The 19,502-nt window shown below is 32.8% G+C and overlaps 1 protein-coding gene across 1 annotated transcript in view; it reads right to left on the reverse strand.

Moving 5' to 3' along the window:
• LOC106463549 (zinc finger protein AEBP2-like) overlaps nt 1–19,502 on the reverse strand; it is a 98,386-nt gene that overhangs the window by 32,581 nt on the left and 46,303 nt on the right. Inside the window, exons 2-3 of the mRNA XM_013923599.2 lie at nt 11,516–12,293; nt 6,758–7,016 (exon numbers count right to left, since the gene is read on the reverse strand). Coding sequence (XP_013779053.2) covers nt 6,758–7,016; nt 11,516–12,293 — 1,037 coding nt within the window. The remainder of the gene's footprint in view (nt 1–6,757; nt 7,017–11,515; nt 12,294–19,502) is intronic.

A 19,502-nucleotide genomic window follows, 5' to 3' on the forward strand; every position in this document is an offset into this window, starting at 1 on the left:
ATATATATAGCTTTTAACAATTACTAATACAATAGTATTCATAACATAGTTTTCATAACAATAAAAACCAAAGAACAGCAATGGTTTTCAGACAGCCACTAAAAAATCCAAATAAATTAAAAACATCAAATATTATTAAAGAAAAGTGGTTTAAAAGTATCAGGACTTAAATACATGTTAGATAAGAACTTTCAATCTGAAAAAACAAATTAAAAAATGTTTCGTCTTCATATATATATATTGGTTATAAATGCCAGCATTGTCGCCACAAGAAATTATTGTTTTTACCACATTTAGAATGACATAACTGAAACTTCACAGCAATCAGGTCATTGCGGCTCCTGTATGAGGTAGCAACAGCTTTTAAGAACAAGGTCATGCGAGAGCCAAATGATACCATAATAACCACAAAAATGTCCGGCGCCACCTGTACATACAAAGACAAAGGACAGCAGAAATACGCACAGATCATTTAGCTGGCATTGATAGGCCCTAGCACTAAATATGTATACATAGTCGGTTTATCTACGCATGACTATTATCAACTTGTTATGTACGTTGTTGTTTGTTATTAAGTACTGCGTGTGTGTGGGTGGGGGGGGGGACTGTTATGAAAAAAAGTAATTTCTCCGCATTCTGTTCTTCATTTTGCGTTAATGTCAATGATTTTATACGTTACTAAATCTAACATGTCCAGTGAAGAGGTGCTATACTTGGTTAGAACAACTTATCTTGCATTCTGGATTTTTTTTAATTCAGTATCTGATTATAAGTTACTGGCCATACTCACTGTTCTACTTTCCGCTTTTATAGCAAGTTTTAGAAATACTTTTTCCCAAAAAGAAAAATATACAGCAAGATATTTTCTCATAGAATATGCAGCTACTTGGCGAAACACAGCGTATTTATGCACTTACACTATCACTTACGAACACAGTTTATTAAAAAAAAAATGCATTGTTATGTGGCAGATGTGCAGGTACAGAAATTGATCCACAACTTATTATTTTTTCAAGTTGCATACTGTCATTAAATACGAAGATAGTTTTGTCGCTTAAAAAGAAACAACAACAAAATCATGAATGGCGAAGGAAGCGACTGCACCTGTTGCATATATGGAGGACAACATATTGAGTTAGGCATCTCACCGAACCGGTTCTGTTAGGGAAGAACAAGAAAATCACTGTCTGTCTACCACTAGGGTTTAACAACCTACTGAACAACCACAGACAGTTACGAAGTTCTTCATCAAAGAGTCAACTTTGAAAGTTAATTGCACTTGCAAAATAAACAGTATGTTTTCGTTTATCTAATTTTTCTGACAATTGGTTTGTTATGAATTTCGCGCAAAGCTACAAGAGGGTTATCTGCGCTAGCCGTCCCTAATTTAGCAGTGAACGACTAGAGGGAAGGCAGCTAGTCATTACCACTCACCGCCAACTCTTGGGCTACTCTTTTACCAACGAATAGTGGGATTGACCGTCACATTATAACGTCCCCACGACAGAAAGGGCGAGCATGTTTAGTGTGACGGGGATTCGAACCCGCAGATTGCGAGTTGAGCGACCTAACTACTTGGACTATGCCGGGCCAATTTCTGACAACTAATGATCTTTATTTAAATCGACAGTGTTCTCTGTTCAGTTTATAAATTCAATTGTTATGTCTTTATTCTGAACGTAATCTATTATAACTAATGTTTATTCAGTAGTATTTACTACCAAGCTATAAAATGATAATTTTACCAATGACATATCAAACATTGTTTACTAATCTACACGCCTTTTCTTTTGGTTAATTCACGGGATACAGTAGTTCTCTTTTAACTTCATTATTCTAAAGTCGATTACTAATATTTGCTGAAATATTAACCCGTTTGTTTCATATAAAACCAGAAAATGACAGCCTGAGAAAGTTCGCGCAATATATTTATTAATTTTTTTATGCCAGAAGGCAAAATGTGTTCTATTTGTCAGGAGGAAAACCTTTGTTATTTCACATTTTCCTTTTCACACACATTTAGTATCATAACTATTTGATGGCCCTTTTATCGCTACAAACTTCACCGAAACTTTATATATTTTAGAGATATTTTACTTATGCGTTTGGTTATATTTGAGAGAAGCGCTCATCTGTGCCAACATATACTATATACTATGGTTTTTATCTATTTTTGTAAATCGTCTAAGTATGATTCTTTAATTGACGAAGTTCTTAAATAAAGTACAATGTACAACATGGAAAGTCCTAATGTAGCCCACCTTTCGTTTGATTTCTCTCTCTTTCGCACGTTACTGTTTAAACTCCAGCTATCGGCGATAGTGCAAGGTTGTTTGTTTATCAACATCTATTAATTAGCACCACGACACGAGGATAGCAGCCCCACAACACATGGTGAACATTTGTCACTGGTAGGTAAAACAAATAACCTCAACATAGTATTTCACGTTACACTGATGTGAAAATATAAGCAGCATCCCATAAAGTTACACTGCGTTTTATGTTGTTTTTTTTTTAATACAGTTAGTATATGGAAAGTTAATTGCACTTTGTATGAATGATTTGTATATGCTAAGTAGTTGCGTCTCTGCAGATGCTAGCCCAGCTGTGAAGTCACAGGCAATATTTATCACCTGTATATTTGGTTCAAAGTGAATATTAAATATTTCGACAATGCAAATGTTGCCACTGCTATACTTAAAGCTGGATTAATGTGTCACGGCTATTCTAAGCGAGCTCATTGAACAATGTAGAAACAAAGGGCGCAATGTTTGATGAAATAAGCCCTCAATATTTTCCAGATGGAAGCAAAAAACTTCATAGAGTAACAGGCTCCAGAATTACGCCCAAAACCAATTCACAGCAAAGCCAACACCCGCAAAGTAAAAACTGTGGTTATGAAAGAGAATCTTTCGAACCAAAATATTCGTGTACATGAAGAAAGGGGTCTGTGGGAACGAAGATTGACTCCGCTAATTGTGCAGAAGCTAAATATATGAATGTTTTGAACGCAATTTGTTTGGCAATAACTTGCTACTTTTAATTTAGTTGTATACTGCTTTACATTTTTTAAATATAAAACTTAAAAAACATTGTACTGAAAACCATTAGAAAAAAGATCAGTGTCATATACCATAATTTCTGCAAGTTCAATCGATGTGTGACATTTTTGCTTCTTACTAACATGAATTAAACGTCTTCAAATAGTTTCCACAAATTTTTTTCAGTCAAATGCGAATATTGACATGGAATGAACATGATCCTCCGACAACTTTATTGGGCGATGTTAACAATAACGTTGGAAAAGATCACGTGCTTAAAATATTTATTTCTAATGTTAACAGTTAATGATGTTTAGTGTGACTGTTTCCTGTGAATCAAATAATGAACAAATACCACAGAAGATACTGTATAGGCCATTCATACATATGAGGTATAACATTACAGAATATACTTCGGTCATCCAAGGATATTAGTCATATAGAATAGCACGTGCAGAAGATACCACAGTATTAAAAAAAAAAGACTTATAAAACATCATGTAACAAGATCACTATATTTGATTTGAAGTTATATAGCTTTTCAAGTAGCTACGCACAGTAACATGCCATACCGAATGTTTTATTTGCCAACATCTGACAAGAACAACTAACAGAAAAGTGTGCTTAGCTTAAGGCAAGTTCCATGGGAACTAAAATAACCATAAATTCTAATATAAAATATACACATGCCATTATCCCTACAAAATACTAGATGTACTTCCGCAGGGTTCCCGAAAGTGTTCTGTTTCAACAGTAAATAAAACCAAAATTAAGAGAAACAAATATTTTTAGTTCTTGCTTTTCAAGTTCATGTGTCGTGTTGTATTGTAGCCTACATAGTAACTGGACAATTAGACACCTAAATAAATGAGGAAGTAGGATATTTAGACACCTAATAATTGTCTAGTTGTCCTGTTACCATGCAGATCATATAATGGAGTAAATTAAACTGGTAATATAATAAACTTAATTATATGTTGGCCAAATAATGGAATAAATTTAAAATTTTAATAAAATAGGCCTAGATCTATACAGTTCATATAAGGGAGTGCATTAAATATGTAATGTAATAGGCCTAGATATATATACACAGGTCATAATGGAGAATATTATTGTTTTATTTTATAATAAACAAGTGGTGTCTAAATGTTCTACTTCCTTACTTTTATAAGTGTCTAGTTGTTCTGGATTCAATCTACAGAGTACATAATTCTTCTGTGATTCATGGCATGCGCACGTTTTCTGACGTCATGACAGTACAAACTGCAACGTCAAACGTTCCTTAAATGACGCTATTTTAGTGTTTACTGATTGACGGACAGACGACACACTACTGTATAGTAGTTCGAATGACAGGTGACCCCTCCAGGCGGCCTTCGGCCCTCTTTCGGGGAAATTACTATTTATATGTAAAGATATAACACGTTCCTGCAATATTTCTGAAAAGAAGAACGAACGATATAATTTTACTTTGAACTTTTGTATATACATTGTGTGTACATATATGCATGCTGTAAACAGATGTATATGCTTTGTAACAATTAACAACAATGACTTGTTGTCTCTTAAATTTAATTACCATCGGTGCCATAATGTGTTTATCCAACGCGTTGTAGAGACATAATGTGATTGAAAAACTATCATCACTGGCTTGTTTGGCAACGCGTTGAACCAATACATTGTGGCCTCAATGGCTTGTCATACCCGATGTTATAAGGTAGAATAATTCTTAGAACACATGTGTGAAAACAAAGGTGAGTGAATATAACATGTCAACAACACTACATCTACCATATCCAGTGCCGATAAGGCCTTTCGTACAATGCCAGGGTTTATCAGACCACCTGGGATACGACAGACATAGCAGTATTCTAGAGGCTATATATATATATATATATATGTGTGTGTGTGTGTGTGTGTTCATAATCAATTTTCATGAGCCACTAATGTTATGGTGTGAATCAGATTAGCAGTGGTGGTTCATGAAAATTGATATATATATAGCGCTGGACTGATGCTATATCTGTCCTATCCCGGCCTGCCTTGATGAGTCCTGACATTAGGCGAAACAGATTAAGCAATGAATTTTAATTATTATAAGTTTTGGTTTAATTAACATACAGTCACATTTTTATGGAAAAAATTAGTAACACAACATTTTAAAAGAATCTGTTCTGGTTCTGCTGGTAAACACAAAGCAACTACTCTGTTGTGTTCGATACGTTTACATACGATCTATGAAAATGTTCGACAAGAATACTTGAAAAGCATTGACATCTAAAAACTAGAAGTATTTTCAATGCTTTCGTGTCGAAAATGATGGTAAAATCATACTAAAACTTGGACACAACATTGATGACTCTCATCCTATTTTATTCTAACGGACTTCATTTATCACAAGTTATTGTAGAGATAGGCTAATAACGTTATCAGTCATGCTTTATCATTTATCACAAGTTATTGTAGAGATAGGCTAATAACGTTATCAGTCATGCTTTATCATTTATCACAAGTTATTGTAGAGATAGGCTAATAACGTTATCAGTCATGCTTTATTATTTATCACAAGTTATTGTAGAGATAGGCTAATAACGTTATCAGTCATATGAGATAAAACAAACAGATTGATACTAATATTGCTTGTACCCATATCAGTTAGATATCCTGTATAACTATTAAAAAAAACTATAGCTTAATTAGTAATTTGTGTAACAATATTCATCACAACAATACTGTCGATGATTTTATTCGCATCTTTTGTTACTGACCTTTTTACAAGAAAGATATGAACGAAATTATTGTCCTTCTTAATATGATGTAATATCACACAAACTCTTGCTCAACAAACAGATCATACTTTGCCAGCTGAGAGGTTAATTATACAACATCTGTCTAATACGTTTTATAGTAATCGAATAGCGTGATTTGTGCCTTTTTGTGTTACAGCTGAAAACATAGCTAGCACCAACTCTGCAACGAAGATATTCCAAACATCCACACTCTCCACTTTGATGACCTAGAAACACATTAATAAAGCATGACTGATTACGTTATTAGCCTATCTCTACAATAACTTGTGATAAATGAAGTCCGTCAAACCTAGAAACACATTAATAAAGCATGACTGATAACGTTATTAGCCTATCTCTACAATAACTTGTGATAAATGAAGTCCGTTAAACCTAGAAACATATTAATAAAGCATGTATCTATTACCACATTCGTACTATGATAACTGTGAACTTCCTACAATTAATTACTATAAGAAATATCTCGGGGATACTTTAAAAATATTTTTGAAAACAAAAACATATACTTATCGGTATCGTTTCAAGGTTTTAATTCAAATAATATTTTACTTTATTAATATTTTACTCCTAATACATCACATGAAATAAATAAATAATGACATAGCTTGGTAACTGCACTGAAATCGGCCATTAGTATCCAGTTATATACAATTTTTGTTGTTGTTGTTGTTTTTTGTCACAAGGTGTATTTTTCAAGAAAGTGACGAAGGTCAATAAATGTGAAAATGAAAACAAACAACAATAAATGTTACCAAACTCTCACGATTAAAGTGTAAACACATGACACTAAATGTCACCACATCCTATGGTTAGTTAATGTAAAAAAAAAAAACCGACAATAAATATTGTTAAATATCAATGTTAATGTGAAAACAGCGTGTATATTTTTATTATGTAGCATCCTACCTGCCCAACATCTCTGACGATATCGAACCTTCCTCCTCCTGAGCAACTTGCTCGGACTATCATCCTTGGTTCGGCTGTTTTTGTGTGCATTAGATGCAGGAGTGCTATTGAAGTGAGAGTTGACGTGCCTTTCCAAGGCACTCTGGGAAGTAAACCTCTGTCCGCAGCCGTCAACGATGCATTTGAACGGTTTGTTTCCACCATGAGTTAGCATGTGTCTCTGTAACCAGCTGAGAGAGCATGATGGCCGATCATACACCTGAAATATGTGACGCGTGTTAAATCCAAACAGTTGAAATAATCTCAAATCATAATGCAATAGTTATACATGATTCAGCAAAAACATGGCCATCTCATACTAATACAGACTAAATTTAATGCTTATTTTTTGCTTTTGCTTTCCATAAAACCGTATTGTTATAGGTACATCTAACAGTTTTTATTTTAAAATGTATACACATTAAATACTGCAAGCTACCGACCTAATATTCACAGCATTTTATTCTTATGCGCAGCCAATGTTAACTGTATTCACATGTATATTCTATAGGTTCTTATAAAAGTTAGACACAAGTTCTCTCTTTTTTAACAAAAATTACCGAACCTCAAAGTTCAAGATGTTTTAACCATACATATCTAGGTGTGTGTATGTGTTTATCCACACACACACACATATACTTAAGTAAGCTGATAACAATAAAGTCCAGGTATGATTACGTTAATAAAACAATCTGTAAAAAGACAGTTTTCTTTTATACTGATAAATTTAATGGTCTCAATGTTGTAATGGTTTGAAAAGTTTATTACTACGTTAAATAATGCGAAAATTTTCATTATGATCTATAAATTCTGCAACAGACTCTATTAGTGTTCTTTTAACATTAATCAAATATAATTCGGAGTTTTGCCAACAACTGTAAAATAAAAAGGAAGGAAGATTAAGTATGACTTCTTCTGCAAATCTGTCTTCGTGAATTATTATCTTTGGTGTCATGTGGTTTTGTCAACGTATTAAACAAAAAATATATTAATATTACGTAACAGGCACGTCGGAACTTACAAAAAAATCGAGGGAGGGAAACAGTCGTAAATGAAGAAAAACTGATAATAAATAAAAACGCTTTAAAATATTATTCAACAATTTCACGCAAGTACTGTCACGTACATACATGAAAAAAATTAAATTGCTGTATACTACAAAATCTCCGTCACACATATAATAGGAATATTTCAGATAATAACAAGTACACACAATATACAGATACACAAAAAGTGTAGTGCTTAGAACGTGCCAAAGAACTGTAGTTTCCTTTAATTTCGATTGACAAAATCAGCTGACTGCATAGAATAAGATTAAACAAAAATCGTTGTCAGCAAAATACTGGGGAGCCTAATGATATTGGAGCGACACGTGCTCCCCCCCCCCCCGGTTCCAACGTTTATGAATAACTTGCAGTTCAACGAGACATTGTTCTCGTTTTAACACCATTTAATGAAGGCAGCGTGGAATGTTCTAAGAATAATCTGTTCATTTTATATTATTAAGTGTGTACGTTTTGCTCCCATTAGTGTAAACCTTGTGAATACCGAGTATGTATTTTACAAACACTAATATATATACTAAGGATATTTAAAGCAGTAAGCACCACGAAACGAACACGCGCGGAAGAATGTAAAACTTTGGTAAATTCATTTCACTACGTAATGGGTTCGCTTAGTACAATGAAGTAAGCACAAAATAAAATAAAAACATCAATTAGGTTGATCCGCAATTGAAAATAAAACATTGAAACACTACCTTTAGTTTTACTACTACTAGAAGGCAAATATCCAGTTACTCACAATGGGTAATATTTAAATTTTCCTGTTACCGATGGATCCCACATATTGCATCGTATTGAGTAATTCTATACTTTCGCGTGTAGGAACACTTAAGTTAAAGAAATGACAAAAAGTGGGCGAAACCATCCATTTCCTATGTAAAGTACATATGAACCCCCCCCCCCCCCCAGCAATAATAAGCATGAGTTAATTGCAACTATGACGATATTTTAAAATTATATCGTGCGACTCATATGATAACCAACCAAATCAAGGACACACGAGCAATGTGGCGCATAAATAATTCTGAAAAATATGTTTTAAAACCTAACAGAATCCACATTGAATATATATTGGTAATTCCAGAGTTAATATGAGTCACAAACCTTATAAAACTTAAAGCTATAAAATTCGTATTTATCTGGACATAAACTTTGTTGCCTACAGCCATACAATATATATTAGCAACCTACACTTCAAGATTCTTAACACAATACAAACAGTCTTTATTCTGACCTACGAACCTTATGTTATATGAAAATTATAAAACCAGTATTTATTGTAAGGTATAAATCTTAGGTTACCAAGAAAAATTCAAACAATATCTATTATGGAGAAACATTTCCTTCTATAGAACCATGTGACCAACAATCATCAGGATCTATTAATCTTATGTTACCTAACTCCATACAGCCTATAATAATTGACTTATAAACCTTAACTTCCACCAATACAACTAATGTTTTTTATTGAGAAGAACAATATGTCAAAAGTTTTACTTCTTATCACAAATAAAAGTTTAAAATCATACAATAAGTAATTTTTTCTTAACCAAATATATAGTTGATGCATGAAAGTCTGGCAAGCAAAGTCAAACTAACTCAATTTCCAAAGTGGAAAGTATGAAATATGGTACATGTACACCGTAACTTACTTGTAATACTGACACTTCCTAAAAGGATTAGTTGACTTAATAAAGTTTTACATCCTTCTATTTACCTACACATAAAACCACTGAAGCATAATGTATGCACTAAAAGCATTGTAAGGCAGAGCTCACAACCTTTTAAAGACACAAGCCAACAATGATCATCTTCTTGATAAGGCTTCAAAGACTTTTCATGTTATTGCACTTTAATGGTAGTCTTGAAGCTATAAGAACACTTTCAAGAGGTAAGACACTTGATAGGAGTTATCCTTATGTCGTAAAACATGTTGGAGTGAAAATAATGCAAAGAACTAGAACATTTGTAATTGCATCTGTCAAGTTATTAATCATAATTCATAACCAAAAACTTTTTGAATAGATGTTCTTTTACGAAAGTAAATTATTACTGTATAAGCTCCTTAAAGTTAATCAAAAGGCTAATGCTAATAATTATTTCTGCTTACAGGATATGTAGCACTATAAATGCTTTATCAATTTATGAAACATTACTGAACAGGTACATAAAGTACACTTACACTATAATTTAAAATTATTGTTCATAAAAAAAAAGTTCTATTTTTCTGATAGTATTAATATTTTTTACAGAGATTTTTCATAATTATATTTCAGGATAGATTAAATTGGTATTTAAAATGTGATTTTCAAACTTTATGTACCACTGATACAGACTTTCCAATATAGATATTAAAAGCAAGTAGTGTTTATGTGTTTTTCAAAACTATTTCTATCATCTCTATATGAACATAAATCAAATTACAAAATCAAGTAAAAGTGGGTCTCCTAATGTGTTTAATATATAATAATGTCATGTTTTCCAACCATCATTTTTGGTTAAAAGTGCAATATATTGTTATCTAATATTCTGATAAAAGAGAGTATGCAAATTGTCAATAATTACTTTGTAAAACAGATGACAGGAGCAATTTTTAACTAAGTTGTGACTTAACTGAAAGTATTTTCAAGGTTTTTCATAACTTTGAATTTAGTTCATTTAAGTTCATGAAAACTATTTCAGAAACTCAAGTCACAGCTAGCTTCTGTATTTTTGTGTTTCAATGTAAATTTTGCATGTAATATTTAATTTTTTGTCAAAGGCTTTTCTAGTTTTATACACAAAATGATTGAAATGATCTCTTAGTTATTGAAAATATTAATTTTTATAACTTTAAATGTAATTAGCTTTAATTACAGATAAAATATTGTTACAATACAATTGACTTATGAGTAATACCTGTATAATGACTTAGGTTACAAAGAATAAGAAAAATCCATTAAACTTTCACTATGACTTACTATATTCATGTGTTAGCAATGCTCATTAAGAAACTAAAGAATACAGCTCTTAAAACTTTTATGTAAAATACAATACACAACTTCATTAAAAAAAAGGATTGTATGGGAAATACTATTCTTATTATTGTAATACAAACAAGGTATGTTTTAGCTATTACAAAACAAAATATTGGTGTGGCAATCCGATTTGTGAAACACTAGGTTAAACTAATGTCTCTGTGAATAAGTCTAAGGTAGAAAAGCGTTGGCAAAAAATAGGATATTAATGCTTTATAAAGAATGTAATTAAATTATTTCTTTAAAAAACTCATTGAAACATGATACACTCAACTTATCATTTCTTTTACTATTTAGAAAATGTGTTTTTTATTGATATTGTGCTTGTTTGTGATACATTTTACTGCAGTAATGTATGCTTATATGACAGTTATTGGAATAAAAAATGTATAAAACTACATACAAGTATTTTTGTCATCCTGAGTTTAACAGTGTTAAATAAACATGTTTTAAACAGTTACATAAGGTCAAGTGGAGCTATTAATATAGTTAAAACCACAAACACTCTTTATTTACATTGTTTAAAGAAAAAAAAAAGCAATATAAAACAATTTCAAACACTGTAAATATAAACATATAACATGACTTTTGCATTATACTGTTCAAGATACTGTACAGACTACTTATACTATACTTACTTTACAACCTTTCCACAAACATGTAAAATGTTCACCATTTTTCTGAGTGTCCACATGAGCAATACGGATGTGGTCAACAAGTTCACTTGGGCAGTCAACCTCAGTAACACAGTTCAACCATTTACATGCTAATATTAACTGGGCCTGAGAACTGGCAGTTGATTGGCTAGATGTTGATGAGGTGGCAGTGGAGGATTGGCTACAGCATAATGAGGCAGCAACTGGTGATTGGCAAGAGGATGATGAGGCACAAAGACCTTGGCTAGAAGATGAATAATGTGAATATACAGTACAGTTATTTTTAACATAAGGTTTTTCCCAGTCTTTAACAGCTAATTTATTAAAGGTAATGATGTCATCATTCTTAGTCTCACTATAAGTCTTTGTAACAGTAGGTTCCCCTGATGAAACCTCAGATGAGTTAATCTGGTCCCCTGGGACTTCTTTACATTCCACATCACATTCAGGAAGATTGGACATCTTCTTGAGATGAGGTGTATTACCCTGTATGAGACTGTCCCCTTGATAAATACTTGAATGTCCAGATACATCCCCCTGTGAGCAGTTTCTTGCTGATAAAACACTATAGTCAACATTGTCAAATTCTTCACTGCCAGGAAGAGAGTGGTCATTAGTTTCTTCTGACAGAGAAGCTGGCAGAGGGGGCATAGGTTGAGGTGTCTCTGGGGAAGCTGGACATTCTGGTGAGCATGGTTCTGAAACACTAGTAGTGTCACTTGATTGGCAGGAGTCACTTGCACTGCTACTTACTGCCACACTGAAAAATAGAAATGGAAACAAGGCAAAACATTCATTAAAATTTCTTCTTTGATACAGACTGGATTTATACAAAAATTATCAAACATTACATCAATTTGCTTAATTGATTAATGTTAATTAAATAGGATAGGGCCTGATTCATGTAATTTTTAACTCCTGAATATGTTTTTCAAACACTATCTAAAATTTCAAATAAATGTTTAGGAAAAGTAAAGCCACAAAATATATTATTTCATTGCAATTACTATGACAGTATAAAAATCAAAATTATTTACAATTTAAAATACCCATAAATTACATTAACTTTGCTCTAAATTATGAGCAGGTACTTTAATAAACTTGCAAATTTTTTGGATTTAGGTTTCTGATTGTATCATTAAATTGTAAGAAAATTTGTACATACACTGTACTTTTGTAACTTGGAAAAATTATATAATTTCTGGTTTATTCATATTGTATATTATTTATAAATAAATAGTCACATACAACAATTTCATCATAGACAATACATGCATAATAAATATTTAACAAACAAAAAAATAAACTGTGTATTGAAACAGAAGTGACAGATACACTTAACCAAAAAATAACAAAATATAAGCAAATGACTGATAAAAATATATGATTCAGTGAGAATTCATGTGTTAAAAATTGAGAAGAGAAAGCTATAAACATTCATTTAGATAGGCTAAGTTTTGAGTAGGAGATGAAACTAATGATTTCTTTTGATACTAAAAAAAACATTTTCTATTAAAACAATATAACATAAAGTGGTATATTTCATTAAAATACATAAGGAACTAATGAAGTAACAAAAGATAATAAAGTATCACTCTCCTGTTATATTTTAGCCATCAGTGTCTGACCCAAGTTTAAATAGCACTGAAAAAAATGTTCTTTTGTTTGATAATAAGGAGATAATGTTCTCTGTCTTGGTCACAGAAAGCAAGTTATTTGTTTAGTGGGTGGGTTTTTGTGTTTTCAGAGGATGATTTTTTAACGTTCAATGAAAACTGTTATATAAAATAAAAATGCAGATTATGAATTTTACAAGAATAAATATGTTTGGATATAGATAGACAGATATGTAGACCTTTAACTGGCTAACAAAAAAAACAGCTATAATGACACTGTCCAAGCTTCATTAAATGGTTATAAGATAATTTTACAAGAATAAATATGTTTGGATATAGATAGACAGATATGTAGACCTTTAACTGGCTAACAAAAAAAACAGCTATAATGACACTGTCCAAGCTTCATTAAATGGTTGCACTTCTTGTGAATAAACTAATTAATAAAATTAAACATTTAAAGTTTGGAAATTATCATCCTTAGACAGATGTATTTCAATAATGAGGTGAACTTCTAATGAATGTAATGTTGTAGTTAACTAGAGCTAATAGACACAGTTAGAACATCCCTCTATTCATCAAAGAAACAAAGACAGCTTGCTTTTACACTTTTCAATACTTCAGAAGTATTAAAAATATATATGATACTTGTTTTTTGTCTAAACAAAAAAGACTTGGAGAAATTATGCCTAGCCATCGCTACATACTGTAGAAATAAGTAGATTTTCAATCAGGTAAGCGAAAGCTCAGAAAGACAGAAAGCTTGACTGACACAAAGCGTGGGGCCTGGGTTTAGTTCGATAAACGACGGCAAGCGGGGCTCTGGACGGAGGTGTTCTACGTGTTCTTGATCATAGTTGATGTTGAACACTCAGGCCATTCATATTGTAGTCATACTCATAGGTGTACGAATAGTGATACGTAAATATGATATGTATATTAACGCTCACTTTTCAGTAGCGTTCTATATTTAGTTAATGAAGTAGCTGTATATTGTTTTACAGGCCCAACTTTTTATGTCGTATAACACTTTAAAACTAAAAGGCCACCTCAGCCTGTTTAAAACTAAGTACATGATAATATCAAAATCAAGTGTCATGATTGAAAATATAAAATACTTGATAGAAATAAATAAAATATTAACACAATGAATGGAGCTGGAAAATCTTTCCATGGCAACAACGGAATGGTCCAGCAATCTTCCATCGCTGACCCAACCCCAAAATACAGTCACATTGAACAAAGGTCAAACTCCGACCACGACCCTAACAAAGGACACTACACTTTGCGACACCTGTCGGGCACTGCGAGAAACACAGCAGCAAAGATGAAAGACCGTGACGTAAGAATTTCCACTCGTAAAATATACGATCCGTTCAGCGCATTGGTAACCTAAAGGAGGATCTTTACACCATGTAAAGAGACTGACTGTTCTCGAGTAATTTTAGTCAATTAAACTTGTTTGCCTTGATGTTTCATGATATTTAATAATAAATTCGAAACGAATCTTGTAGCAAATCATTCGAAATAAGACAAACAAAATTCAGCTGTAGATCAACTTTAATACTTCTATTGACGCGTTTTACCGAACGGTTATAACATTTATATGTACAAGTCCAGCCCCTCTCTCCCCCAGTGGCTCAGTGGTAAGTCAACAGGCTTATAACGCTAAAACCAAGTTTCGATACCCGTGGTGGTGCGTTTAACAACAAACAAACAAGTACAAGTGGCCCTATACAATAATCTAATTTAAAAGTATAATTTTAGTCACCCGAGCACTATATTCACCAGCAATTAGTGTCATTTTGTTCATTGTAAAGTAATTTTAAGTAGCGAACATGTTACATTTTAGTATGGTTGTAGTGATACCATAATACACGAGAACTGTGCCAAGACGTAGCTCTCATCCAACTAAATTGATAAGAAAAATTGAATTCACCACATACAGTTTAAGTTATTTGTCGTAAAATAACGGATATTTCAAATGATAACTTTATAGTTATTTTAGCAGCAATAAAACTATGTAAAAGTTATTCTTATATTAATCATTACAAACAAAATCCTAATGCGTTTAGGACAATCCCGTTAAGAACTAGATTGACTTGTTTAAACATATATATAATAAAGAATTATTTAATTGGCCGGGCTTGGCCTAGTGATCAGTATGCTCGAACTGTCAATCCGGGGGTTCATGGCTCGCAGCCCACAGCCGCAAAAAAACACGCTCCACAGTCAGGATCCGTGGATGCGCTATAAGAGTGACGGTAAAATTCCAGTATTCAGTTAGACAAGAATAGCCTAAGAGTTGGCGGTGGTTGTTATTGACTAGTTTCTTTCCCTTTTGTCTATCAGTTGGAAATTATGGCCAGCTCTGTGTGGGTTTTCGCTAAAATCTTGAAATAATTATTTAGTATATAATATTGGGCTATCTGCTGTTCCTACCGCGGGAATCGAACCCCACAGATAATTTGTAAGGAAATTGCTTAGTCACTAACAAACTGTTTTCAAATGTACACTGGAATAAATAACGATGTCACCTGGTTTTTCAGAAACAAACACTAGAAAAGTAAATGGCATTATTCTTATGTGCATTAGGTAATAATTAGCTGTACGTGTAAATACAGCTATATCCCATAGTAAAGTGATATTGTGAATTCTAAAGGAATACTAGTGCTTATTTAATATTGTGAACTAAAGGTTGTATCTAGCCATAGTTTAAAATACAAAAAGTTTATTGCATGCTTTTTTAACATTCACACACAAACATAAAATCATTATTATACAAGCTAACTGTAAACTGATTCTAGTTCCTTTTTGCCTAAGTCTAAGTTCATACAGTGTGACTTCAATTTTCCTGAGAATCAGTGGTGTAATGGTGTGGGAATGGGTGAGACCGTTCCCTCACTGTTTCGAAGGAATCCGACCTTACAAATCTCAAACCTCGCGAAGTTTTGTCCACCCCTAGAAGAATCATTAATCCTTTCATCCAGGTTGTAGGCAAGTAATCAACGTATAATGAAAGAAAATATTGCAAAATTCAAAATATAATGTGTAGTTCTGTTAGTATTGATCACAAAGTTCCAAACAACATATGGTCAGAGTTTATACTTTTCACCTTTTCATACATATTTTCTGTAATTATTATGTTGTTAGTAACTGACTTTGAAACTCGACAAAACAAAGAAGACTGATGTCATCTGTGTATGTGAGGCTCATATAGACACACAGTGGTGCCAATTTTTATAAACGTTACCCTTCCTATAATAAATCAGAATATATTATTAGAAATAATGTTACAAACTCATCTCAGGATTTTGTTCCTCTTATTTCCAATGATAGCTGTCTTCAGTTAATATTCCAAATACTTGTCTATCATGACGGTTTGAGAGAGTCATCAGATTTGTATTCATTGCAATATTCCTAAACACTATTCATTGGTTTCAACGTAATTACGATTATATATTAAAATAGGTCTTTATGATAAAGTCGGTTACTTGTCACTTGTAACCGAGTATCACATTTATTTTATATATTAAATAAATTACGTACTTTCATTAAAAACTATAGTTCGTGAAAAAAAAGGACTTTGCAACCATCCACTCATCAGCGATGACCATGAAAGCTTGTGCACCTTGATAATATAGTTTGACTCTTGTTCATTCTAAATGTTTAATTAAAATGCGCAGAAAACAAATAATATCACGAGAATCTCAAATTAAAATCCTTGTAATATAAAACTATACCACTTAGATCATGAAGTTGGAAATTTATTCATTTAAGTCAAAGAACAGACATAAATCATAAAAAGTGGCGACAAAGTTTTGTAAAACTGTGTATGGGATTTAAATGCACGTGTGATCAAAATATATGCAAAACTACAGATAAGGATGGAAAGAAAATTAAAAGAGGGTATTATTGTTGTTTTATGTTTCAAACTGTAAGTTTAACTTCATAAATTTAACCATTGGATATTTTCATTTACAATTATATTACAGAAAAAAGAAGCCCAATTCATTGAGCTTACGAAATTTTATTTAAACTCATATAATGTTTATTAGACCAAGTTTTAAATCGATTCTGTTTTCTGTTTAATGATGCATGAGAGCGTCGTATAATATATACGTAGTACGCCTTCCCATCCGTCATGAAAGTATTGTCCAGTAATAGCAGTAAAAAAAATAATAATACTCGATAACAATCTTGCTATAGGCCTAACGTCTAGAAAGCGAATGTATAGGAAACAAAAAAATGTATGATGAACGAAAGCTTTTATCTGATCAAATTGGCGCATGGTTTGAGTTTTTGTTATTTTGTAACTTTCTTGTTTAGTTAGAGTAACCATATACTAACTATTAGTATACAAGATTTCAGTGTATTTGTATTTAGTGTTTTCCAGTATATAAGGTTTCAATACATTTGTATGTAGAGTTTTCCGAAATACAAGGTTTCAGTGTATTTGTATGTAGGGTTTTCCTGTAAGCAAGGAATATAAGACGTCACCAGTTGTGGTTTAAATGACTGTAGTTGTGTTTATGTAACACACGTGTTTGTGTAGACAGACAAATCATTTTCTGGAGGAAGAACTAAATAAGTGAAGTTAGCCTGATGTTATCTGTTGCAAAATTACTAACTCATAAAATACACATTAAAAATTTTAATTATCGTGTTTCACAAAGTTTAGAGGCTTTCATATAATGAGCTGATTACTGTATCCTGGAGGATATACAGTTTATAAAAAACACATTTGCATAATAAGTTCACATTGAAATGATTCATGATGCTTATATGAAGTTTTCCACTGGGAGCTTTTATTACAGATTATTACTTTTCATATTTAAGAAACTTTACATGAAAATATCCTAAGGGTTTCTATCTGTTGTAAACAACAATAAGCCTAGAGGTGACGTAAATAAGACTTCACCATAAACAACGTAGATAGTGTACATAAAATCGATTGGAGAAATTAAATGTGTTTGGTTTTCTTATCGCAAAGTTACATAATGTGGTATCTGCGCTATATCCAGCGCGAGGAATTGAACCCCAGATTTTAACATTATCAGTCCGTAAAATTACCGCTAATCGATCGTGGGAGGAAATGAAATAGCCGTAGGCTAAAGCATTATATATTTGTAAATTCTAGCTGAGTGATATTTATAAGAAAGCATGTGTTCATTTAGTTAATCATCTAAGTAGAAATATCACTCACGAGGAAGTTTTCATCCCTCACATCGTCCACGATTCTAATGTTATTACTATAGACACTGTTTGTTGATAGTCCCACTTTCTTCATATCTATAAATCTACTTTCCTCTTATGAGTTTGCCCCCCAGTGGCACAGCGGTATATCTGCGGACTTACAACGCTAGAATCCGGGTTTCGATACCCGTGGTGGACAGAGCACAGATAGCCCATTGTGTAGCTTTGTGCTTAATTGCAGACAAACGAACTTACGAGTTTTTCTCTTTATCTTATAGCGGTAAGAACTGAATAAAGAATATGGACCCATCGAAACAGCTTGTGCTGGAGACTACTTTGTGCTAAGAGTAAACCAGGACATTTCATTTAGTGCATGTTCTTAATATTAGATCGTCAAGAAATTAATGTCGCGTTTTGGAATACTTTCATTAACCTCCTCCCCCCCAAAAAAAAAAAACGTACCTCACTTATAATAGTTAAACAAACTGTCTAAACGTCAGGTTATTGTAGCCTCTATAGTGTGTAAAGTTTAGTGTACTCTAATCCCTTATAGTGATGGCACACGACCAAATACGCATTCCGCATGTAATGCTGTTTGAATACTAGAAAGGAAACGATGCCCCTGTAGCCACAGAGAATATCAACGAAGTTTATGGAAATGTTTTGAACGGTCGTAAGTGTCAACGATGATTCAGCAAATTTCGTTCAGGTGACTTTAGCCTTAAAAACTGTGATGGCAGGGGCCGACATGTTGGAACTGATATTGATGCTCTGAAGACGCTTGTTGAATCTAACACAAAGCAATACACTCGTGAAATGGTCCTAAAATTGCATGTCTCTCATGAAACAATACGTAAACATCTAAGGAATATGGGAAAACTCTATAAAGACGGTGTTTGGGTGCCTTACGAACTCTCCGATGATCATAGTTTCCAACGCGTGAATGTTGCTTCGTCTCTTCTGGCGCGTAATGCGCGGAACCATTTTTGGGCAGAACTATCACCGGTGATGAAAAATGGAATCTGCATGCGAATATTAAACGCCAAAAACAATGGCTCAGTCCTAGACAAAAACCACTTACGACCACCAAACCTGGACTCCATCCGAAGAAAGTAATGCTTTGCATTTGGTGGGACATCAAAGGAGTAATTCATTTC

The sequence above is a fragment of the Limulus polyphemus genome, unplaced genomic scaffold, assembly GCF_000517525.1.
Source record: "Limulus polyphemus unplaced genomic scaffold, Limulus_polyphemus-2.1.2 Scaffold1435, whole genome shotgun sequence".
NCBI classification, from domain to species: domain Eukaryota; kingdom Metazoa; phylum Arthropoda; class Merostomata; order Xiphosura; family Limulidae; genus Limulus; species Limulus polyphemus.